Source organism: Pagrus major, chromosome 19 (assembly GCF_040436345.1).
Source record: "Pagrus major chromosome 19, Pma_NU_1.0".
Classification (NCBI taxonomy): Eukaryota; Metazoa; Chordata; class Actinopteri; order Spariformes; family Sparidae; genus Pagrus; species Pagrus major.
The window spans coordinates 26,427,445-26,449,763 of record NC_133233.1 but is presented as its reverse complement, the minus strand read 5'-3'; the positions used below and the strand labels follow the sequence as shown (position 1 = coordinate 26,449,763).

Genomic DNA, 22,319 nt, shown 5'->3' with positions numbered 1-22,319 from the left:
CTTGAATCAGATCCCAGCAGCCACTGGTCTCCAGTAGAAGGTGCTGAAGTCTGGGAGAACTTGGGTATGCTAACTTACAGTACACATGCGTTACGAACACCAGAGAGGCTCTTTTCAAAAGAGGTCTGAAATAACCAAAACAGTCAAGTAGTTGCAGTAAAAACATTATAAATGTGATCATGAATCAACACCAGCAACAAATAACAGAGGGTCGATGGGCCCACCAAAATCAACAAAGGGGAAGAGGAGCCAGAACAACCCACAACGGGCCGTAGGATCTTGGTTCTGCCCTCGAAGCCAAACCAACATTAGAACTAAACCTAACAGAAACAAATCCCCCAAAAACTGGACTACTGCACCAATAAAACGAGACGATTGTAATGTGTAAAAACAACCACAGGAGCAGCAGACAAGCTGACAGAAAGCTCAACAAGTCCTGGAGCCATTAGTGCCAATGCCTCCACCTCAGTGGCTGAGTACCATTTCTAAAGGCTCAAGTTTGTTTGAAAGATAAGAAATGGGATGCTCTACCGTTACAGCCTCCTGCAGAAGGCCAGTGCACATACAGCAGCACCTTTACTGCTTTATATATTCTTATTTTGGTCCTTTTGAATGAAAGTGAAAATAATGTGCAGATTGTCGTTGTGTTTTGTTTTGTCTCACACTTTTCTCCCTTTTTTTAGTGGCTGTTGGTCTGCAGGAGGTGTTAGATGAACATAAGATCAGTCTGAGGAGGAGATGTGAACGTGTGACTGAAGGAACTGAGACAGGAAGTGATGAAACAGGAAGTGGAACCCTCCTCAACAGGATCTACACTGAGCTCTACATCACAGAGGGACAGAGTGAAGAGGTTAATACCCAACATGAGGTGAGACAGCTAGAGACAGCTTCCAAGATGGAGACCCTCCATGACACTCCAATCAAGTGCAGCGACATCTTTAAAGCCTCACCTGACCAACAGAGACGCATCAGAGTGGTTCTGACCAACGGCGTCGCTGGAGTTGGAAAAACCTTCTCAGTGCAGAAGTTCACTCTGGACTGGGCAGAGGGCTCCGAAAACCAAGATGTCAGTCTGCTGGTTCTGCTGTCGTTCAGGGAGCTGAACCTGATCAGAGATGAGCAGTACAGTCTTCTCAGGCTGCTCCATGTTTTCCATCCAACATTACAGAAGGTGACAGCAGAGAAGCTCGCTGTCTGTAAACTTCTGTTCATCTTTGACGGCCTGGATGAAAGCAGACTTTTACTGGATTTCAAGAACGATGAGGTCGTGTCTGATGTCACACAGGAGTCATCAGTCAGCGCGCTGCTGACAAACCTCATCGAGGGGAAGCTGCTTCCCTCGGCTCTCGTCTGGATAACTTCCCGACCTGCAGCAGCCAATCAGATCCCTCCTTCACGTGTTGACAGGGTAACAGAAGTACGAGGCTTCACTGACGCCCAGAAGGAGGAGTACTTCAGGAGGAGGTTCAGTGATGAAGATCTGTCCAGCAGCATCATCTCACACATCAAGACCTCCAGGAGCCTCCACATCATGTGTCTGATCCCAGTCTTCTGCTGGATCACTGCTACAGTTCTGGAGCACATGTTGACTACAGGCCAGAGAGGAGAGCTGCCCAAGACCCTGACTGACATGTACTCACACTTCCTGCTGGTTCAGACAAAGAGGAAGAAGCAGAAGTACGATGAGGGACGTGAGACGAGTCCACAGGAGCTGACGGAGGCTGACAGGGAAGTTCTTCTGAAGCTGGGGAGGCTGGCGTTTGAACATCTGGAGACAGGAAACATCATGTTCTACCAAGAAGACCTGGAGCGGTGTGGTCTTAATGTCACAGAGGCCTCGGTGTACTCAGGAGTTTGTACAGAGATCTTCAGAAGAGAGAGTGTGATCTTCCAGAAAACAGTCTACTGCTTTGTTCATCTGAGCGTTCAGGAGTTTCTGGCTGCAGTCTACATGTTCAACTGTCACACCAACATTAACAGAGAGGTACTGAAGCCTTTTCTGGGGAAAAAAACTGTTAAATCAACACTGGATGTCTTCCTGAACAGAGTAATGATGAAATCCCTTGAAAGTAAAAATGGCCACCTGGACCTGTTTGTCCGCTTCCTTCATGGCCTCTCTCTGGAGTCCAACCAGAGAATCTTAGGAGGTCTGCTGGGTCAGAGAGGCAACAGTCCAGAAGACATCCAGAGAGCCATCAACAACCTGAAGAAGATAAAGAAGTCGACAGAAGTCTCTCCTGACAGAAGCATCAACATCTTCCACTGTCTGATGGAGATGAACGACCACTCAGTTCATCAGGAGATCCAAGAGTTCCTGAAGTCAGAGAACAGATCAGAGAAGAACCTCTCTCTGATCCACTGCTCAGCTCTGGCCTTCATGCTGCTGATGTCAGAGGAGGTTCTGGATGAGTTGGACCTGAAGAAGTACAAAACATCAAAGGAGGGACGACAGAGACTGATTCCAGCTGTGAGGAACTGCAGGAAGGCTCTGTGAGTCCAGATTATCATTGTGTGTTTATTACATTATAAAACAATGTTGAGCTGACGTCATCAGTATTAAAGATCCACACGTTACACACATGCACAGTCTAAAAGTTCAGCTCTACAAAAGTCAAACAAGTAAAACTTGCTTTTTGAAATATTAGTACTGTTTGTGTTTTGCACTATAAATATCTAAAAGAAAAAAGTGTCTTCTATCATCTTCTAACTCTCTTCAAGTGATGGAAGATTGAAACATGTTGTTACAGTCATTTTATCACAACAGTCTTATTGTTACAGTGGATAGAGTTTCTGCACTTTGTTTCTATAATGTGTCTGTTTATTGTTCTTATTATATACAGACACACAGACATGTGATATCTGTGATCTGCTGGATCTGTGAGGGTTGAGGTTTTTAGTCGGACCCAAACTGCAGAGACTTGAGATAGAGATGAATTCAAAGGTGATTTATTGAGGTAAACAAGTTGGTGCTGGGAGCGAGGAGGACAGGCAGGCAGGATGGAGCGATGGAGAGAGTCCAGGCAGATGGGTGAAGCTGCGAGCTGAGCTGAGAGACGCTGAGGATCTGCACACGTGGAGAGGGAAAAACATAGGAATGAGATGGCGTCTAGTCATAGAAAAAACACTGGAGCACAAAACACGTAGTCAACAAAACACTAGATGACACTGAGATAATGTTCTGAGGTTTAGCAAGAGCACAGGTATAATCACCCAACGTGACGCAACAATCTGCCACAGGAGTGGTGAAGAGACCAGGGTGTTATAGCCGGAAGGATGAAGGACTGATCTGTCCATTCTCACAGTGTCTAACATGTCTATTATTATTGCTTGGTTTGAGAGGATGTCAATCGAGGACATGTTCCCTCTTGAAAAGCAAAACAATCTCCCTCTCCATTCTCATTGAATAAAAGCAGCAACTTTACATTGTTTCCTTCCTTATAATCAATTTCTTTTCTCACCTGTTTCTGTATTATAAATGAGTTTGATTCATCAACACCGAGGACGCTCTCTCTGTCTCTCTCTCTGGTAGTATTTGAATGGACTGGTCTGTAAACTGGTTTACTCCAGAGCGATCACACATTCAGCTCCTGGGACAACATCAGGGTTCATCCTGCCAGTGAAGGAGAACTCAGCAGGTTCAGTTCAGTGCAGAGGTTTTATCATCACCAGACTACAAGAAGAAATGATGTCGTTAAACAGCTGAACTCCACTAGAGTAAAACTATTCACTATGAAATTATAATAAAACAATCTTTGATGAAAAGCAGAGTGATATTAAAAGATGCATAGACTACATACAAGCACATGACTGAGGTCAATACATACAAGTGCTGTTACAACCTCCAGTGATTGTAGCACTCAGTGGACATCATGTTCAAATAAAGTTTAACAGACACAGATCACATCACCTTGTTTGGGAGACACTTTGGTCTAAAGCTGCCATTGAGGGATCATTAGTTTGCTCAAGGACACTTTGACATGTGGACAGGAGGAGCTCAAGTTTCAAACCACAAACCTTGTGATCAATGACTGACCAGCTCAGGCTGAACAACTGACCAGCTGAGCTACAGCCAAATGTGTTGATGTCTGTTTTTTAGATAAAGTGTCACATTTTATTTGACCTTCAGTTTTATTTTCTCTGTCATCACAGACTCTCTAGTTGTGACCTCTCAGAGACTGACTGTGAAGTCGTGGCCTCAGCTCTGAAGTCCAACCCCTCCCATCTGAGAGAGCTGCACCTGAGTGAGAACAGTCTGAAGGATTCAGGAGTGAAGCTGCTGTGTGAAGGACTGAAGAGTCCAAACTGTAGACTGGAGATCTTGAGGTCAGTTCATGTATTTTCTCTTGTGCAGTGTTTATCTCCCTAATTTAAATCCACAACAGGACTTTTAAATATCCTTTACTCTTCTTGTTTTCTGTGTTTGTCTGAACACAACTCACAACAGCTCTTTTTTTAGTCTGTCAGCAGAATTCAGTCTGGACTCTAATTGGATTCATGTTGTTGTGGATACTGTAGTGTTGGGACCGGTGTTAAAGAGGGTGCAGAGTTCAGCAGCATGTTGATAACATGTGTTGACATGAATGTGGTGACATTTAGATGACGTCTGTAGAAGGCTGACATTACAACATGATGATCCACAATAACACAATAACAAAGTCACTCAATCATTTTAGGATACAGCTAATTGATGAGGACACAGTAATGTTTAACTGCACATTAAACAACTGAACATTGATGGAATATAAACAGATCTTTATTACATCATTTATTCTTTATTCAGATTGAGTCTCTGCAGTTTGTCAGAGATCAGCTGAGCTTCTGTGGCCTCAGCTCTGCAGTCCAACCCCTCCCATCTGAGAGGGATCAGAGATTTATGAAGCTACATGATGCTTTTACTGACTGAATAGTTTAAACTGAAGATGATTTGATTGAATCTAAAATCAGTTTTTGTGAGTTTTTCTTTGTTTGGCTTCACAACATGAGTTTGTATAGATGGAGCCACTGGTGGAGCTGCAGAGTTTAAGAGGTGAAGTCACGACGTCTTTATTGAAGTAGCAGCACGTTGTCATTAATATTAATGAGAGCTCTTTGTCACCTTTTGTATTTTAGAGGTTTTAACCTGCGTCCTGTTGGGTTCAGATGTTTGGAGTTTCCATTTTCTCATTTTCTTTTTGAACAGATTATTAATCACTGAATGATTTCAAGCAGGAACATTGTCTTCTAAACTTACATCATTTATTCTTTATTCAGATTGATCAGCTGCAGGTTGTCAGAGATCAGCTGTGCTTCTGTGGCCTCAGCTCTGAAGTCCAACCCCTCCCATCTGAGAGAGCTGAACCTGAGTGAAAACAACCTGCAGGATTCAGACGTGAAGCTGCTGTGTGATTTTCTGCAGAGTCCACACTGTCGACTGGAGACTCTGAGGTCAGACAACATTTTTTACTTCTGTGCTCAGATTAAGATGATGTGAAAGTTGTGGTGACACTAAACTGCAGACATGAGGCTGATATTATACTGATCCACACTGAGTATCTTAATGTTGAGCTGCACATTTAAAACCTTCATAAAACAAGAAACCAAGTTAAGCATTTAATGTCAGCGTTTGTTTTTTTTTATTGTTATGTGGACACCGCCATGAAATATGAAACGCTGTTTTCTGGACTGAAGACTGAGGGTGTTTTTGCAGATGTGTGTGTTCAGTAGAGCTGATGTTATATTTTTGACCAACCAGTGTGTGAAATATAGTGTGACAGTCTAGATTTAAGTAGCTATAACACAAGAACAAGCTGTGATTTATTTATTTGCTCTGTGATTTAAGGGCTGTTTAAAGACTTTTGTCTGGGAGATAAATAGGGGTGGTTCATTGGCCCAATTTCCCGATTCGATTCGATTTCGATTATTGAAGTCTCGATTCGATTACAGACCGATTATCGATTATTAGCGATTATCGATTCGATTACCGACTGATTATCGATTATTAATATGATTTTCGATTAATGATTATTGATCTTCAATTTATTACAGTTATAAAAACAGAACACAACACTGTGTACCTTCAGTGATCAAATAACACTGATCAATATTTATTGCTCTGGAACAACCTGCTTGCACATTTTACTGTAGCCTTGTAGCTATACTGTACACAGTTATAAAAACACAACACACTGTGTAACTTCAACTTGAGTGATCAAATACTGATCTACACCGTAGCTCTGGATGTCCAGGCGTCACACGTTATCGCCACTCTGTCAGCAGAATTGATGGACTCTTGCACGGAAAACTTGATCTCCTTGTAAAGATTTGGGATCGATTTAAGTGTGAAAAAGCTCCGGGATGGAATAACATATCTTGGCTCCAGACTATGGACCAAATAGCGGAAGCCCGTATTTTCCACCACGCTGTATGGTCTCATATCCTTCGCTATGAAGTAAGATATACACTTGGTGATTTTCTTTGCTCGCTCCGAGCCGGGCGCAAGCTTAGCCAGCTCGTGGAGAGTGCGCTGGTTTGGTGGGATGACGGGCTTCGGGCGCTCGTTCTCAGCCCTGGCTGCCTCCCCTGGATGAAAGCGCGACACATGAGCCCTCATGTTGCTAGTATTGCCGCAGTACTTTAGCTTAGTGTGGCAAAGCTTGCAGACAACATACATTCTGTCGATATCTTTTGAAGACTTCCCATGAAAACCAAAATGTATCCACACGCTTGCTTTAAACCCAGGTGGAGCTGGGTGGATTAGTTGGTCGCCGGTTGTTGTTTTTTCTCCCTCCATTTTTCAGCCGTCGCACCCGCACCTCGCTCACCTCGGTTAGCACCTGGTTAGCGTTAGCGCCGACACACTTCCTCGCTGGCTCAGTTACACAGCATCTTGTTATGACAAACAGTTAACAGCTCCACCTTGTGGTTAAATCCTGTATGACAGCCAGTGACAGGAGGACTCGCCGTTGTAACAGTATTACATTTTGAAAAATATTAATAATCGATTTTTGGAAAATTCATAATCGATTCATAATTGGTCATTTCATAATCGCGATTAATCGATTATCGATTTTTTCCACCACCCCTAGAGATAAAGGACTTTTTGTTTGTGTCAGTTAGCTCATCTTCACAGTTCACATGTTTGAGACGTTAAACAGGCAGAGGCAGAGCAAACTGCATTCAAATGCCACAAATGCTTGAGATGCAAAATGAGTTCATTGTGTTATTAAAAGTGATGGAAGATGTTGGTAGTTATGTAAAAATAAACCTTTGTAGATACTATAAATAGACATAATGAGGCACATTGTTGACACCTCCTTTATTTTGACATGTTAATGGAGTCAGAGCTGTTATTTAAGGGCCTCCAGAGCCCCACGAACATCCTGTATTTTACACACTGATTCTCACCCGATTTGACAAAGATCCTGCTTGATGTTTTCTAGTTATAGCTATTACTTCAAAGTGAATTGACTGACTGATTGATTGACTGACTGATTGATTGATTGATTGATTAAGTGACAGTGATTGAATTACATTTCTTTGCTTTACTAATTCAGGCGCCATCTTGTGGTTAAATAAAAACACACCTGGCAAAGAACAAACCAAAAAAATCTAATTCCAGTATCTCCAACAAATGATATCTAAGCTAAATAATAACATAAACTCAGCATGTAAAGAACAACACATATTTCTGTTTTTTCCTTACAAGCTTAGTTTATCTTTTGCTCACAGATAAACTTTTTAATAAGGCCTGTCTTTAAGTATTAAGCTTTGATTTGAAGTTTTTGGTTTGTTCTGTTGCCTGGATTGCTGTGTTTTTATGTGACCACAAGATGGCACCTCAATTAGTAAAGCAAACACAGGTAACAGTCCAGGTGACACAGATGATGAGCTGATGACTGATTCATGTTATTCTACAGGATGAGTTAAGAGCAGTTGAATTGTGCTCCCTAATCTAACTTGTGAAGAGATGAGGACTTTAATCCACTCCAAGGAAATGGCTCTTAGAAAATCTGAACCCTATCCTGAACATAATTACTGATTAAAAACAGACATGTTAAATAACCAGAGGCTCCTGAGGACTGTGATGGGTGGAAATTGAATAAAAAAATGACTTTTTTAAAAAAATATTTTTTTACCAGCATAGACGCCTTTATTTACGAGACAGTTACGAGACAGGAAATCATGGGAGAGAGAGGGGATGTGACACGCAGCAAAGGACGTCCAGCCAGGATTCGAACCGCGATCAGCTGCGTACGTGGTATTAAACTTGGCTATGCCACGGCCACCCCACACTAGCTTTGTGTCCCATCTTGGCCACCCCAGTAAAAATGTCCTGGATACGCCACTGACAAGAGCGCGTCCGGTCCAAACTGACAGACTGAGAAGCAGCTCCCGCAGAAATAACCTCCATCTTTGGGATCCCCGAGGGGGAGGAGGGGGACAACGCATGTGAGTTTGTGGAGAAGTTGATCAAGTCCGAGTTATCGCTCCCTGACATCGACTTTAAAATACAACGCTGTCGCAGATCACTCGGACCAAAGCCGCCCCGAGATCCATGATGCTGTGCTTCCTCGCCTGCAGAACCAAGGAACTGGTGCTGAACACCGCATGGAGAAAGAAAGAGAAACACCTCAACGGAAACAGAGTTTATTTCAACCACGATTAGCCGGTAGAAATTATGAAGAAAAGAAAGGAATATGCGCCGCTGAGGAAGGTGCTAAAGGAAAAGGGACTCAGGTTCCAGACACCGGCGCCGACAAACTCTGAGTCTTTTCTGAAGAAGGACTCACAACATACAACAACGCAAAAGAGGCGTCGGAGGACATGTGGAGGAAGGGGATTTTAACACCTGACGAACAAACCACCGAGGGCTCAACACCTGTCGGACACACCGGGCTAGCACAGATGAGACACCCCGCGGGAGACTGGAGTCAGTGGGTCTGTTAAATCATTGATGAATTAAGTGATCGATTAGTTAATTAAGCATTTTTTTCTTACTACAAGAACTCAAAGACCAAGAAATTAAACACATGGAACGTAACGACCCCCGATTATTAGAGCAGATAAAAGTGACCAGACACAACTTGAACAGAATATATGACATTCAAGAGGAGATGAAAACTAGGTCCACCAAACAAAGGTATTATGACAATGGGCCAAGAGCTAAAACACTATTAGCTTGGAGGAGAAGAAGGCAACAGGATGAAAAGTCCATTCATAAAATCAAAGATACACAATCTGCCAAAATGTGTAACAAGCTAAAAGAAATACAACACTGCTTTGAAAATGACTATAAGGGCTCGTACACACAACCGGATAGTGTAGATTCTGCAAGCATTACACATCTTTTGAGCTCATTGGACCGAAACCGAACAGAATAAAGTAATGACAGGTGAGATAACCAAACAAGAATTAGATAATGCCATATCGAGACTCAAAACAAATAAAATGCCAGGCGCGGATGGATACCCAGCTGAATGGTACAACACATTCAGAGAGATACTAACACCAGTATTATTGAAATGCTTCAATTTTACACTTAAAGGTGGAGAAACACCAACATCCTGGAGACAAGCAATAATTTCCATAATCCCAAAGATGGGTAAAGATAGAGTGTAGTTGGTACAGACCCACATCAATACAACATTTAGACTACAGACTATACACCTCAATAATTGCAAAAAGACTTGACAACAAACTTCCTGACATAATAGATGACGACCAAACAGGGTTCCTCAGGAACAGACAGACACAAGATAATGTAAGACGAGTTTTACACTTAATGGATCATATGAGCAAAACTAAAGATAAATCTATTGTTCTCAGCCTCGACGCCGAACAGACATTTGACTCTGTTGGCTGGGAATATTTATATTTAACACTGCAAAGATTTGGCTTTAACAGCTCAGTAATTCTGTTTTTAAAGAACTTATATCACTCCCCTACAGCCAGAATAAAAATAACTTCTGTTTCCCAAAAAATCATCCTGACATGTTTGCATCTTTGGAAACTTTGTGATCTTGAATTGAATCTAAAATCAGTTTTTGTGAGTTTTTCTTTGTTTGGCTTCACAACATGAGTTTGTATAGATGGAGCCACTGGTGGAGCTGCAGAGTTTAAGAGGTGAAGTCACGACGTCTTTATTGAAGTAGCAGCACGTTGTCATTAATATTAATGAGAGCTCTTTGTCACCTTTTGTATTTTAGAGGTTTTAACCTGCGTCCTGTTGGGTTCAGATGTTTGGAGTTTCCATTTTCACATTTTCTTTTTGAACAGATTATTAATCACTGAATGATTTCAAGCAGGAACATTGTCTTCTAAACTTACATCATTTATTCTTTATTCAGATTGAGTCACTGCAGTTTGTCAGAGATCAGCTGTGCTTCTGTGGCCTCAGCTCTGAAGTCCAACCCCTCCCATCTGAGAGAGCTGAACCTGAGTGACAACAAGCTGCAGTATTCAGACGTGAAGCTGCTGTGTGATTTTCTGCAGAGTCCACACTGTCGACTGGAGACTCTGAGGTCAGACAACATTTTTAACTTCTGTGCTCAGATTAAGATGATGTGAAAGTTGTGGTGACACTAAACTGCAGACATGAGGCTGATATTATACTGATCCTCACTGAGTATCTTAATGTTGAGCTGCACATTTAAAACCTTCATATAACAAGAAAAATCTACTCTGGATGTCATGTTTTTTAAATCAATGATAATGAAAGATTTATGAAGCTGTATGATGCTTATACTGACTGAATAGTTTAAACTGGAGATGATTTGATCTTCTGACTCCACTTTTCCTAAAAAAAATTCAAATAATAAAAAACACAGTAGATGTCTTTTGTTGACTCTTCCCCAGAATTCATCCTGACATGTTTGCAGTTTTGGAAACTTTGTGATGTTGAGTTGAATGTTAAGTTTTTATTACACTGATCCACACTGACTATCTCAATGATAAAGTCTATTTCTTTTACAGTGGTTTAATCCATTGACTGTGGCAGAGCAGTGTTGAGCTGCACATTTAAAACCTTCATATAAAGAGAAAAATCTACACTGGATAATTCACTGTGATCCTCTTCAACTCTTGATTGTCATCTTATATTCCACATCATGTTTTTTAAGAAAGTGATAATAAAATACATAAACACAATTAATAAATAAGTTATCTCTGTTTCAACAATCAGACAACAACAAATATTCAGTATTTTCTTTTTCCATCAGTTTTATGAAACTATATGATGCTCACACTAGTTCAAACTGAAGATACTTTGATTGAATCTAAAATCAGTTTTTGTGAGTTTTTATTTGTTTGGCTTCACAACATGAGTTTGTATAGATGGAGCCACTGGTGGAGCTGCAGAGTTTAAGAGGTGAAGTCACGACGTCTTTATTGAAGTAGCAGCACGTTGTCATTAATATTAATGAGAGCTCTTTGTCACCTTTTGTATTTTAGAGGTTTTAACCTGCGTCCTGTTGGGTTCAGATGTTTGCAGTTTCCATTTTCTCTTTTTCTTTTTGAACAGATTATTAATCACTGAATGATTTCAAGCAGGAACATTGTCTTCTAAACTTACATCATTTATTCTTTATTCAGATTGAATTGGTGCAGTTTGTCAGAGATCAGCTGTGCTTCTCTGGCCTCAGCTCTGAAGTCCAACCCCTCCCATCTGAGAGAGCTGGAGCTGAGAGGAAACAACCTGCAGGATTCAGACGTGAAGCTGCTGTGTGATCTGAAGGAGAGTCCACACTGTAGACTGGAGACTCTGAGGTCAGTAGAGGGTTGGAGTCAGTTCATGCTGGTTTCAGCAGTATTGTACTAAACACAGTATCAAAGTAAAGATCCAGTATTTCCTGCTTTCCTCAGTGAAGCTGTGAGAGGAGAACGGTGACAGGCTTCATGATTGGACAGAAAGACAGAGAGAGAGCAGTCAGCCAATCAGACGAGCCAGAAGCTTGTTGTGATCGTGTGTTTGAGTTGATGTGAAGACGACTGTTGTTGTTGTGTTCATGTCTACAGGAAATAAAGCTGGATCACAGCTGACAGCATCACAGGATGTATAGAGACAGTGTCCTCATTCATCAAACTGTCGGAGCATCAAATCTGATCTCAAAGTGTTTGTTCTCTCATTTCAACACTGAACAACTGATCAGTTCATCTTTGTCACAGCTCTCAGATCAGTCTGACTGAAGCCTGCACATCACTGGCTCTTATTTCAGAGAACCATCATTACATTTAGTAACCATGTGGTCTGTATACGGACCAGAACCTCTGCTGAAGTCCACAAACCACAGCTGATGTTGAACATAATAAATATAGATGCTGGTTTCTAACAGCTTTGAACCCAAACAGCCGTCCATCATTAAAGAGAGCAGTGAATATCTGTGTTCCTGCAGTCATGATGCGTTCAGGGACTGTCAGCAGTTTATTTCCACTGTGTCCTTCAGTGAAAGCTGCAGAGTAAACAGACTTGATGTCCAAAGTGTCTGCAGGTCTGTGAGCTTCACTCCAACACGTTAACATGAGCTGAAAGGAAGCTGGCTACGCTACACAGCCGCTCCACTTGTGGTCTGAACAGGACTGAAGTCCTGCTGGTCTTTATATCACTGACTGACAGCTGATGGAGGGAGTCTCTGTCAACACTTATTTATCACTTTACTGTCTCTCTGCTTCTCTCATCAGGTGGTGATCTCTGTCAGAGTGATGAGGAAGGTGGAGGTGTTGAGAGGATCAGCTGTGTCCTGATGATCCAGAGAGGTTGAAGCAGCACCATCAGCTGGTGGGTGGAGAGGCTCTGACTGGGCCGTGTTACTGGGAGGTGGAGTGGAGAGGAGAGCTTCATCCAGCAGTGACTGACGGACCAATCACAACAAGTGGAGATGACTGTCAGTGCTGCAGTGTGAACTGCTCTGAGATCAGCTCCACTGTCACACACAATGTCCAGTCCAGCATCGTCCCTGTGTTCCTCTGGATGTGACAGAGTATCATCAGTGTATCTGGACTGCTCTGCTGCTGCTCTGTCCTTCTACACAGTCTCTGCAGACACACTGACGCTCCTCCACTCCTTCTGCTCCACACTCAGACACCTCCTCCACCTGGAACCTGGACGTGAGTCTGCATCACGTTCTGTCTTTCTTCTTCTGATTCAGTCAGTCTGTTTATACACTGACTGGTTGTTGAATGATGGAGAACGCCTGTTCATTTTCATATTATGCTGTAAAATGGAGGTTGATGTCAGAATGCAGAAGTCTGCAGTGTCATATTCATCAGTGCAAGATTATTTCTGTACATGTTCTTTATTCTGTGTGTTTAGATTTTTTATTGCATATGAATCTCTATATTCTGGGACAGATTGCATTGTTTGTAGAGGCACTGCTGTTGAACTGAATGTTACAACACTAACAATTGTTATGAAATGGGATCAATTTCTCCAAATGTAACACGTTCAAAATATTAGTAATTAATGTTTGTTTGGGCTGCAGATGGAAAAAAACTACTAACTCTGTTACAATGCATCTCTTCTGCTTGTGTGAGATTACTGTTACTTTTATTCTAATAATCCCTGAAAAATACATGGAATTAAATGAATATTGTATTTAAAGTTAAATGTTTATTCTTTTGTAATGAGCAAAACATTTATTAAACAATATTTTGATGGTTCCACTTGTGTTGATCAATGTAATTAATCAATTAATTAATGAATTTTTTCAGAATATTCACTTTTTTCTCAGAATTTTTTACTATTTTCCAACAAATCCTCCCGTGATGTTTTACAGGTAATTGTGTGAAATGGACCATGTAAAAGTTGAGGAGTTGCTCTCTCACAATGAGGTAATTTTATACGACACAGTTAATGTGTAAAACTGCAGCTCCTGTTTTAACTCCAGCTGACTGATGACATCGTTGGTTCTGTCTCAGGGACCTTTTGAACAAACACAAAACAAAACATGGAGTCCAATAATAAATGTCAGCAGGGCTGAGATGTTCCTTTAAACATGTTCTCCAACAGTGTCACTAATTACCTGTTCAAAATGTACTCAGGGACGTCATCCAGGTATCACAAGATTAAAGTCATGTAACTTGATTACTTTCCTTTACTTATGCTAATAAAGACGAGAGAAAAGAAATATCAATAAGATGACTTTTATTTAATGTTAATAACGAGTGTATATTCTTACAGAATACACAGTTACAGACAGTATATCATTCTTTATTTTGAAATTGTAATCTTGTTAGTGATCCCCTTTGTTACTGAATGCATCTGTAATCTAATTACATCTTGTATTTCTGTAACTTTACTCGAATACAGTTCCCTTTTTTGTGTCCGAATTATGTCATATGCTTTTAAATATGTAAATGTTTTATATGATGAACTTTAACAGAAAATCCACAAAGAATAGCATGAGTCCATCTTTACTGTTGATTTGTAAAATGTTTTTATTATTATTATTGTATTACTATATTATATCTCAATTATACAGAGAATGTGTGCATTAATTGAAGCATCAGTGTGTTTTGTGAATTGACTGTGTGTGTCAGACGTGTGAGTCTGTTCTGACCTCCGGTGGCTGAACTTCACCTCGCTGCAGTCATGTGGAGGTGAAATCTCTGCTGGAAGAGGCTGCAGCCATGAAACTCCTCCAGAAGAGGTCAGTGAAACCATCTGTCTGATCCAGTGCTGTGTCATGTTAACACCACAAGCTTGTGCAGTGTTTGCAGAGCGGGACTCAGCTGAACTCAAATGCTTTTTTCAGTTTATTTTCAAACAGGACAACAACAAAAACATATGAAAAAATAAAGCTTTACAACCAAATGGCAGTGATATGTTCAGAAAACATCTATACAATTTATAAAGTCATTACGTGGAGCTGTCTGCACATTCAGAGGCCGACTGTACATAAAATATATAAAATACGTGCCATAACAACAACAGACAAAGCCTCATGAGAGAGTCTTAAAAGAAACACAGTGTATTAAACCATCGTCACACCAGCAGCTCATCAGTAGTGTTAGAAAAAAAAACCTCCCCTTGGGACCAAATTTCCACCTGACACCTGAACTCATCCTCAATGTCCGGTGTCTTTATTTTCATAGATTTAAAGGTGCAATGTGCAAGAATTTTGGTTGAAAACATGAATTTATCATCAACAAAATGTAAAGGAATAACAGGTTTGGTGTTAAGATGTCTATGTGTTGTGTTGTGGAGATATGGGTGATACATGAATGAAACCGGTGGCCAATCCTACATATTGCACCTTTAATTTCTTTGCTATTTTGTTCAAGTGTGGACGACATGAGGCAGAGGAGGAACAGCAGACTGTACTTCACAGGCCAAAGTCTCCCTCATACAAGATTAAAAATATATATAAAAAGCACCATAGCAGAAACTGTGCAGTGTCCTCGTCCTCATTTTTCAGTCTGGATGAAGATGTTTGCCTCCAAAACACAGATCTGAAGGTCTTGTTTCAACACGGCTCCACTGAAACAGTAATAACAAAATGTCCTGAGACGCCGGAGTACGTCTCAAGTTTATTTCCACTTCCTGTCCAGTTGACATTAATGTCTTCATGGAAGATATGTGCATGTAGTGCCGTCACAGCCTTTCTTTGGTTTCCCTTCAGTGTTTTTCTTCATTATTAAGATTCCTGCAAACAAAATTTAACAGAATTTAGTCCTGAAACATGTAACGTTCAAAACTCCTCTTCATTCAACTGTTGCAGAGGACAATAAATGTAAATATCACAGCAATAGAATAGAATTAATCAGGCTTATTTTTCAACTTTCAACGAAGGAAAAAGGTTTAAAGATATAAAATGCAGGATTCTTCAACTTTAATATACAGAATACTTACTTTAAAGGTAATACTTCTTCTTCTTCACCACTTGTTGTTTGTTTGTCATTATTTGTTGTTTGTGTCTGAGTCAAAAAGACATTACAGTTAGTTCACAACACAACACAGGCAAAATATAAGATCATGCTAAATTATTGATACTATTATTATTATATTTACCTTTTTAAACTTTTGACAAATCCTTTCTTTATATTTTATGAAGAGTACGACCAAGACCCCTAAAATTAAAACAACTAAAGCTCCAATTACTCCACCTATAACATGAGAGGTGCCTGAAACAGAAAGAGATTTAGTTTTTTAATCTTTATACCAATCAGATTTCATAAGTTCAGTCTCAGCACCTGTAGCATCAAGATGTAGCGTGAACCTTTATGTGTGTGTAAACATGCACAAGTATTAAACCTGATGTTACTACTTATTACTTTGCACTTGATGCCACCTCACCTTGACTTTTCACCATCTTCAGGAAGGTGTTGGTGATGTATGTCTCGTCGTCGTCACTGAGTTCACAGGTGTACGTTCCCTCCTGATCTGAAGATAAGTCCTTCAGCGTGAGGCTGCCTGACGCAGATACATCCTTCACGTGCTCCCTCCACTGCGCTGAGGCCGTGTAGGAGACGTCGGCCCTGGTCTGGCTCAGGACGATCTGACTGTGGTTGAACCTCCAGATGAGGCCTGTGTGGGCAGATTTTGGATCACCGCAGGGGATTGTTGTTTTACCGCCTGAACCGCTGATAGAAGCTGAAATGACACAGAAACACAGAAACAAATGAAACAATCCACTGAATATCTGATGTCTGAGCTCATTTTGAGGACAGTTCCACAGTGACTGCAGGAAACTCTTACTTTCTTTGAACAAAGTGGTCCTGCTGTTTCTGCCGGTGCTGACGGTGCAGCTGTAGGTCAGATCAGTGACGCCGTCTGAACGGATCAGAGAACTACTGATGCTGTAGAGCCGCTGTTCAGTCTGCTGGACTTTGGTTCGTTCCTTGAAGGTGAAGTTTGTTGGAGGGTTGGTGGACCAGGTGAGCTTAGGCTCAGGGTAGATCCCCTCTGAGCTGCAGGTGATGCTGTTTCCTGCCTGCTGAATGTGGACTTTACGGACCGGAGCTGCAAAAGACAAGATTCACACATTTCAACACATTTTGAAAGCGGTGACCTGATGATGACAGCTTCAGCCCGTGTTATTCATGCTGTGTTTTCTTGGGTTTTACTTGTTCCTTCCTTCATGTTCTCTGCACCTAATGTCGTTTATCCAAAGACATGAAGCGCCCCAGAACCTTGAAGATGAGATTTCATGAGCTGCCATCCCAGATGTTAAGATGTGCTAATACCTCGACGAAGGGTTCAGAGTAACTATAGTGACTGAAAGAAGGTGCAGTAATGCAGCACTTGCACTTCAGCCTACAGACTTTGGTCTCAGAGGATGACAAATCAAATGATCACAGTTTTTATTACTTTTTATTAGTTTTCCATTCTTTATATGAGGTCATTAAAGGAACCACTGGGCTCAGAATGAGAGTTTCTGTAGGTGGTGGCTAGAACTGCTCCGGCTCGAGCATGTTCTTCCAAACAAAGCAGAAATGTAACATTTATCATGGCTTTGTAGCATTTTTTTTTCCATAAGATTCAATGTGTGTTTCAACATTATCCAAACAACAGGGGGAAAAACATGTTTTTAAACAACCAGTGTGTTAGACAGACGGGTATAAAGTGTCCAGAGTCACTACAAATGAAGAAAATCATGCATTTCTCTTCAAACTCTCCACAATCACAAGTGCTTCTCCAGAGAGACCTTCTCCTTCTTGCAATCAGCACAATAAGTCTGTGATTAGGTTTATTGTGCCGGGGCTCTTATCAACGCGATGACCTCTTTCACACAGCCCTGACTGAATCGTGTTTCAGTCTCCTCTCCCTGGGAATGAAATGGTATCAGCCCAGGTGTCTGAATACTGCAGCTGAGAAAGCTCAACACACTGCAACGTGAGAAAACAAAAGCACTTGGAGGAAATGCACATTTGCAGCAATTCGACAGCAAAAATCCTCCATTCACTCTTTTAAGGCCAATTTAAAAACTGTAAAATGTGTTTGTGCAGCTCGACTGCCTCACCTAAAAAAAAAAAAGCTGCACTTAAACACACGTTAAAGCTGCAGCCGACAGCCAGCTAGCTCACACATGCGCTGTTATTACAAAGCAGCATTGTTCGCAACACTCTTGCCAATACAGTCTCTTCTAATCAAGAATACGTCTGATAAAAAGTTACAAATGACACTGGCAAAGAGGTGAAAAGTGACTACAGTGACTTCTCTCTTTCTGCTTCCCTTCTCATGCATGCATTTGCTTTGCTAAACAGCCAAACAGAGAGTTTGACCCACACCGACAGTCTGGAAAAAGCTGCTGACTACTCTGAGGAGTGCCGATGGTGTCACAGTATGCACACTTGCAGTCTAACGCACTTAAGTATGCATTCAAATGACACTGAGTAAGTTGGCAGGATGAAAAAATGATGCCAAAGCAAAAGAAACCTGACCTGCACTGAAGGCAGCCGGCTTTAATCATGCCGCGTCGGGCCGAGCCATGAACACAGCATTACACTGAAGCCTCGCACCATTTTGGGATGTTGCGTCCCTATTTTTAGCTCGTAAATGTTTGTGTTCTCTGTACTATGAATTTCCTACCTTCCACATTTAGGTAGATAAATAACTCGTGGTTGCCAGTGATGGTGCTTGTATAACACTTGTATCTGCCCTCGTCCTGAAACTGCACTCCTGTCAGCCGGAGCGAGGCGTTCCCTTTGGAGATCTGGTCCCGGAACAGTGACGTCCTGGCTTTGAAGCGCTGGTCTTGGTAGGCGAGCTGGTCCTGGCCGTGGTAGTAGGAGTGGACGGTGTTTTCTTTTCCATTCACCTGAATCCAGTGGATGACGACTTCGTCACCCGGCTGAAAGCTGCACGGTAAGATGCAGCTGTTGTTAAAGACGCAGATTTCTGCATCTGAAAAACACCAGGTGAAGAAACATCCATCAGGGTTCAGTTCAAGGAGAAGTGAGCCTCTTTAAAAGCTGATGGTTATTAACTTTTTTGATCAAATTCAAATCACATTAATCACTTATAATCATGGAGAGCTAAATGTCCTCCAGACATCACGACAGGGTCAGTAGAGACGGAGAAGCCTTTGCTTGCTACTGATACGAACAACTGTGTGTCGTCACTATAACAACAGAGGTCGAAACTACATTGATGGGTAATGTGGGCTCGTCGGGGCATAATAATGATTATAATAGTAATAATTGGCTTGTAATGGTAAGTATGACCTCTTTTCCTAGTATACCTGGTGGGGTATACTCCCCTAGTACAGATCAAGGCGTAGTGTTGGTGAATGCAGCCTTGAATCAACTCCTCCCACAACATATTCCCTAATCAGGGCCAAGCGATGAGGCACCTGTGTGCCATTGTTCTGCCTCTGCTGTGGCGGGCAGTGTTTGGTGTCCATGTGACGAATCCCTGTTTGTCCCTCACCAGAGTGCTTTGTGTGTTTATGTCTGGTGCACAGGGTGGTTCACCTGCACAACAACACAGATGTTTTCCTGCAGTTTTGCCTTTAGTTTAGTGTTTCATTAGCGTTGTAGTTTGTTTGAACTATTATTTGTTTTCCTGAGTTAGATTTAAGGTTGAATTTGTTAAGACCAACTGGTTACCTCACTTTACTTTGTTATTTTGTTACCTTGTTTATTTGATGACTTGTTTTTCTGATTTGTTTAGTTATTTTCCTAAGCAGAGTGCTTTATTGTTGGGAGGCGCCCGTGGTGAGGTCCCTTCACTTTTTGCATGCGAGGAAACACGGTTCACACTATCGACTGCACCATTTTGCTGTGAGGTTCGCTGTGCTGCACTGAAGGTGAGGAGTGGTACCACCCCTGGACACTGCCGCTGTGTAGTCTGCCCTCCACATGTGGCCTCAGCTCAGTTTTCCTTTTTCATAGTCATGGTTGGACCGACTTTTAATAAAATTACACTGATTTTCTATTTAATATTTCATATTGAGGCCTTTTTAAAGGATAATTGTAATAAAGTTATTTATATTCACCTTACTGATTTTTTTCATTTGCTCAGTAACCCTTTCTCTCCCTCTCAGCAGTTCCAACCCCTGCCTGTTTACATTGATTATTTTGATTATTGTTCAAAATAAAACCTTTCATTTATAACTAACGTCTCTGCCTATTCAAGAACGAGCCTGTGTGTCCAGTCTGAGGTTTAAATATTTCTTGGTTGCAAGTCCCCGGGTGGTTTTGTGTGGCTTCCCCCTGTAGTGCCCCACTAGTGTTTGTTTTGTTTTTTTTGCCTAAACCTAAGCAGAGCACACAAGTGACGAGAGAGGAATGGAAAATCCAACCTGAACAAAAGTGAAGTTGCAACATAAAGAAAACGTCCAGTTTTAACTTATCTGTAGTTTTGCAGAAACGTGGCTAACATTTATTCTGGCCGTTGAGTTGGAATAAAAATATTTATCTGTGTGGCTTTAAGAGTAGAAAATATAGAAAACAAAATATTTTAAAGTCAGGAAAATGTGGAATGTTCTCTGGATGATAAAGTGAAACATCTTTAGTTGATCATGAGGTGAGTTACAGGAAACATTCATGATACATTCTTTGTGTGTGTAGGAATGAAGCCAAACAGGTTGCACAAGATTCAGGTAAATCTTTCCCTGATCTTCTTTCTACACTTCTTAGCAATTGGTTTATTTTATTGCTTCACTTCCTTATATTTTGATTGTCAAAATCATTTTTCTTGCAGATAAAATGGAGGTGTGGGTTTTTTTTCTTGTTAGATAAACATAATCACTCTGAACTTTGTCACTTGACTAAAGTCCACAGCATGACTCTGGTAATAATCAATATTTTAAAAAAAACCTAAATCAATGAATTAGCTTGTTGTGTTTTTACTTTTACTCAACAGTTAAATGTTTAACTCACACTGACCTATGTTCTCACTTATCTCTACTTTTTCTGGCTGTGTACATAGTTTCAGTGTTAAGTGCTGACATGTTAGATTCACTCCGTCACCCAGTATAGTTCAGGTGAAGGTCATTTTACAGCTTATCTACAACACATGAAACTGAGTTCTCTCCTATTATAATGAGATGGCAGCTTCAGTTTAATAAGACATTAAAAAACATCTAAAACTGTGACACGAACACCAAAACTAGAGAGAGAATGTGTAGTTTCTTTGTGTTTTTAGGTGGATTGATTCAACAGTTTTTATTATAGGTATATCTGAATTCATTATATTTCCTGGTGAAAGAAAATGACTCCTGTACTAAGTTTAAACACATCTGTGATCTAAGTTTAGACTGGAAGAAGATCAGATGGGCTGTGAACGCCTCACTCACCTCCTCTGTTAGAAGTCCACAGAAAGGTGAGGACCACCAGGTACACAGGACACCTGACCACAGACATCCTCTTCTTAAATGTCCTCCGTCCTTCTGTAGTTCACTGGACACAAACACAATCACTTCACAGTTTACAGCGGGAGTTTCACCTCAAGGTCGAGGCCGCCCAGCTGGTCCGACTGGTTTAAAGTTTCATAAGCACTCATCCAGTAAGAGTATGAGCTATTTTAGCCTCGGCGTCAGCGCTCTCTCTCTCTCTCTCTGTGTGTGTGTGTGTGTGTGTGTTGACAAAGGTCAAGTTGTAATGAGCAGCGTTGTAACATATAAAGTGAGGGTGGAGTCTGCTGATTGGAGTATTCAGATCTTTTAATTAATCTCTATCAGGCTTCCTGCTAACAGGAAGTAACTGACCAAACTAACAGCTAATCTTATCAGTTAATGATCTAACAAAACTGACAAAGTTAACCTTACCTGTTAGGAGTGGTCTTTTTAAAAGATGACTCAAGAAGAGATTACAAAGAAAAGTGAAATACAAAAACGCCTTCAACCATTGTGAGTCAACCCAGTATCACGCCAAACCTTTGAAAAGTCACGTAGGTAAAATAAATATGTAACATCCGTTACATCTTCAGAATGAAGTCTCTACGGTGCGGTTCACTGAGGCGGGGTCAAGGGGAGAGGAAAAGTCACGGATCTCAACTAAAATCCACCGTGTTTGGAGAACATTGGACAACGCTGTTTATCTTACAGAGACCTGTCTCCAACACATCTTTACAGAGACCTGTCTCCACCTTATCTTTACAGAGACCTGTCTCCATCTCATCTTTACAGACCTGTCTCCATCTCATCTTTACAGACCTGTCTCCACCACATCTTTACAGAGACCTGACTCCACCACATCTTTACAGAGACCTGTCTCCACCACACATTTACAGAGACCTGTCTCCACCTTATCTTTACAGAGACCTGTCTCCATTTCATCTTTACAGACCTGTCTCCACCACATCTTTACAGAGACCTGACTCCACCACATCTTTACAGAGACCTGTCTCCACCACATCTTTACAGGGACCTGTCTCCATCTCATCTTTACAGAGACCTGTCTCC

At 41.2% G+C, this 22,319-nt stretch overlaps 2 protein-coding genes across 2 annotated transcripts in view; one reads left to right on the top strand and one right to left on the bottom strand.

Annotated features, from left to right (window-relative positions):
* LOC141014347 (uncharacterized) overlaps nt 1–13,084 on the top strand; it is a 72,427-nt gene extending 59,343 nt beyond the window's left edge. Inside the window, 7 exon segments of the mRNA XM_073488085.1 lie at nt 684–2,490; nt 4,150–4,323; nt 5,251–5,424; nt 10,326–10,499; nt 11,569–11,630; nt 11,633–11,742; nt 13,055–13,084. Coding sequence (XP_073344186.1) covers nt 684–2,490; nt 4,150–4,323; nt 5,251–5,424; nt 10,326–10,499; nt 11,569–11,630; nt 11,633–11,742; nt 13,055–13,084 — 2,531 coding nt within the window.
* A 1,630-nt stretch (nt 13,085–14,714) lies between these two features.
* Nucleotides 14,715–21,475, bottom strand: hhla2b.2 (HERV-H LTR-associating 2b, tandem duplicate 2). The gene is made up of 7 exons (XM_073487876.1): nt 21,213–21,475; nt 18,503–18,817; nt 16,670–16,933; nt 16,268–16,564; nt 15,983–16,095; nt 15,824–15,888; nt 14,715–15,617 (listed from the first exon to the last, which is right to left on the bottom strand). The coding sequence occupies exons 1-7, from the start codon at nt 21,277–21,279 to the stop codon at nt 15,590–15,592; spliced, it is 1,149 nt and encodes a 382-aa protein (XP_073343977.1). The 5' UTR covers nt 21,280–21,475; the 3' UTR covers nt 14,715–15,589.
* Between the last annotated feature and the right edge of the window lie 844 nt (nt 21,476–22,319).

Bases quoted from the DNA above. Each gene is read 5' to 3' on its own strand.
- hhla2b.2 (XM_073487876.1), bottom strand. From the start codon at position 21,279: ATGTCTGTGGTCAGGTGTCCTGTGTACCTGGTGGTCCTCACCTTTCTG. The intron at 18,818-21,212 runs GTGAGTGAGGCG...GGTGTTTTTCAG, and splicing joins GTGGACTTCTAACAGAGGAG to ATGCAGAAATCTGCGTCTTT. The intron at 15,618-15,823 runs GTAAGTATTCTG...TTTTGTTTGCAG, and splicing joins GAAGAAGTATTACCTTTAAA to GAATCTTAATAATGAAGAAA.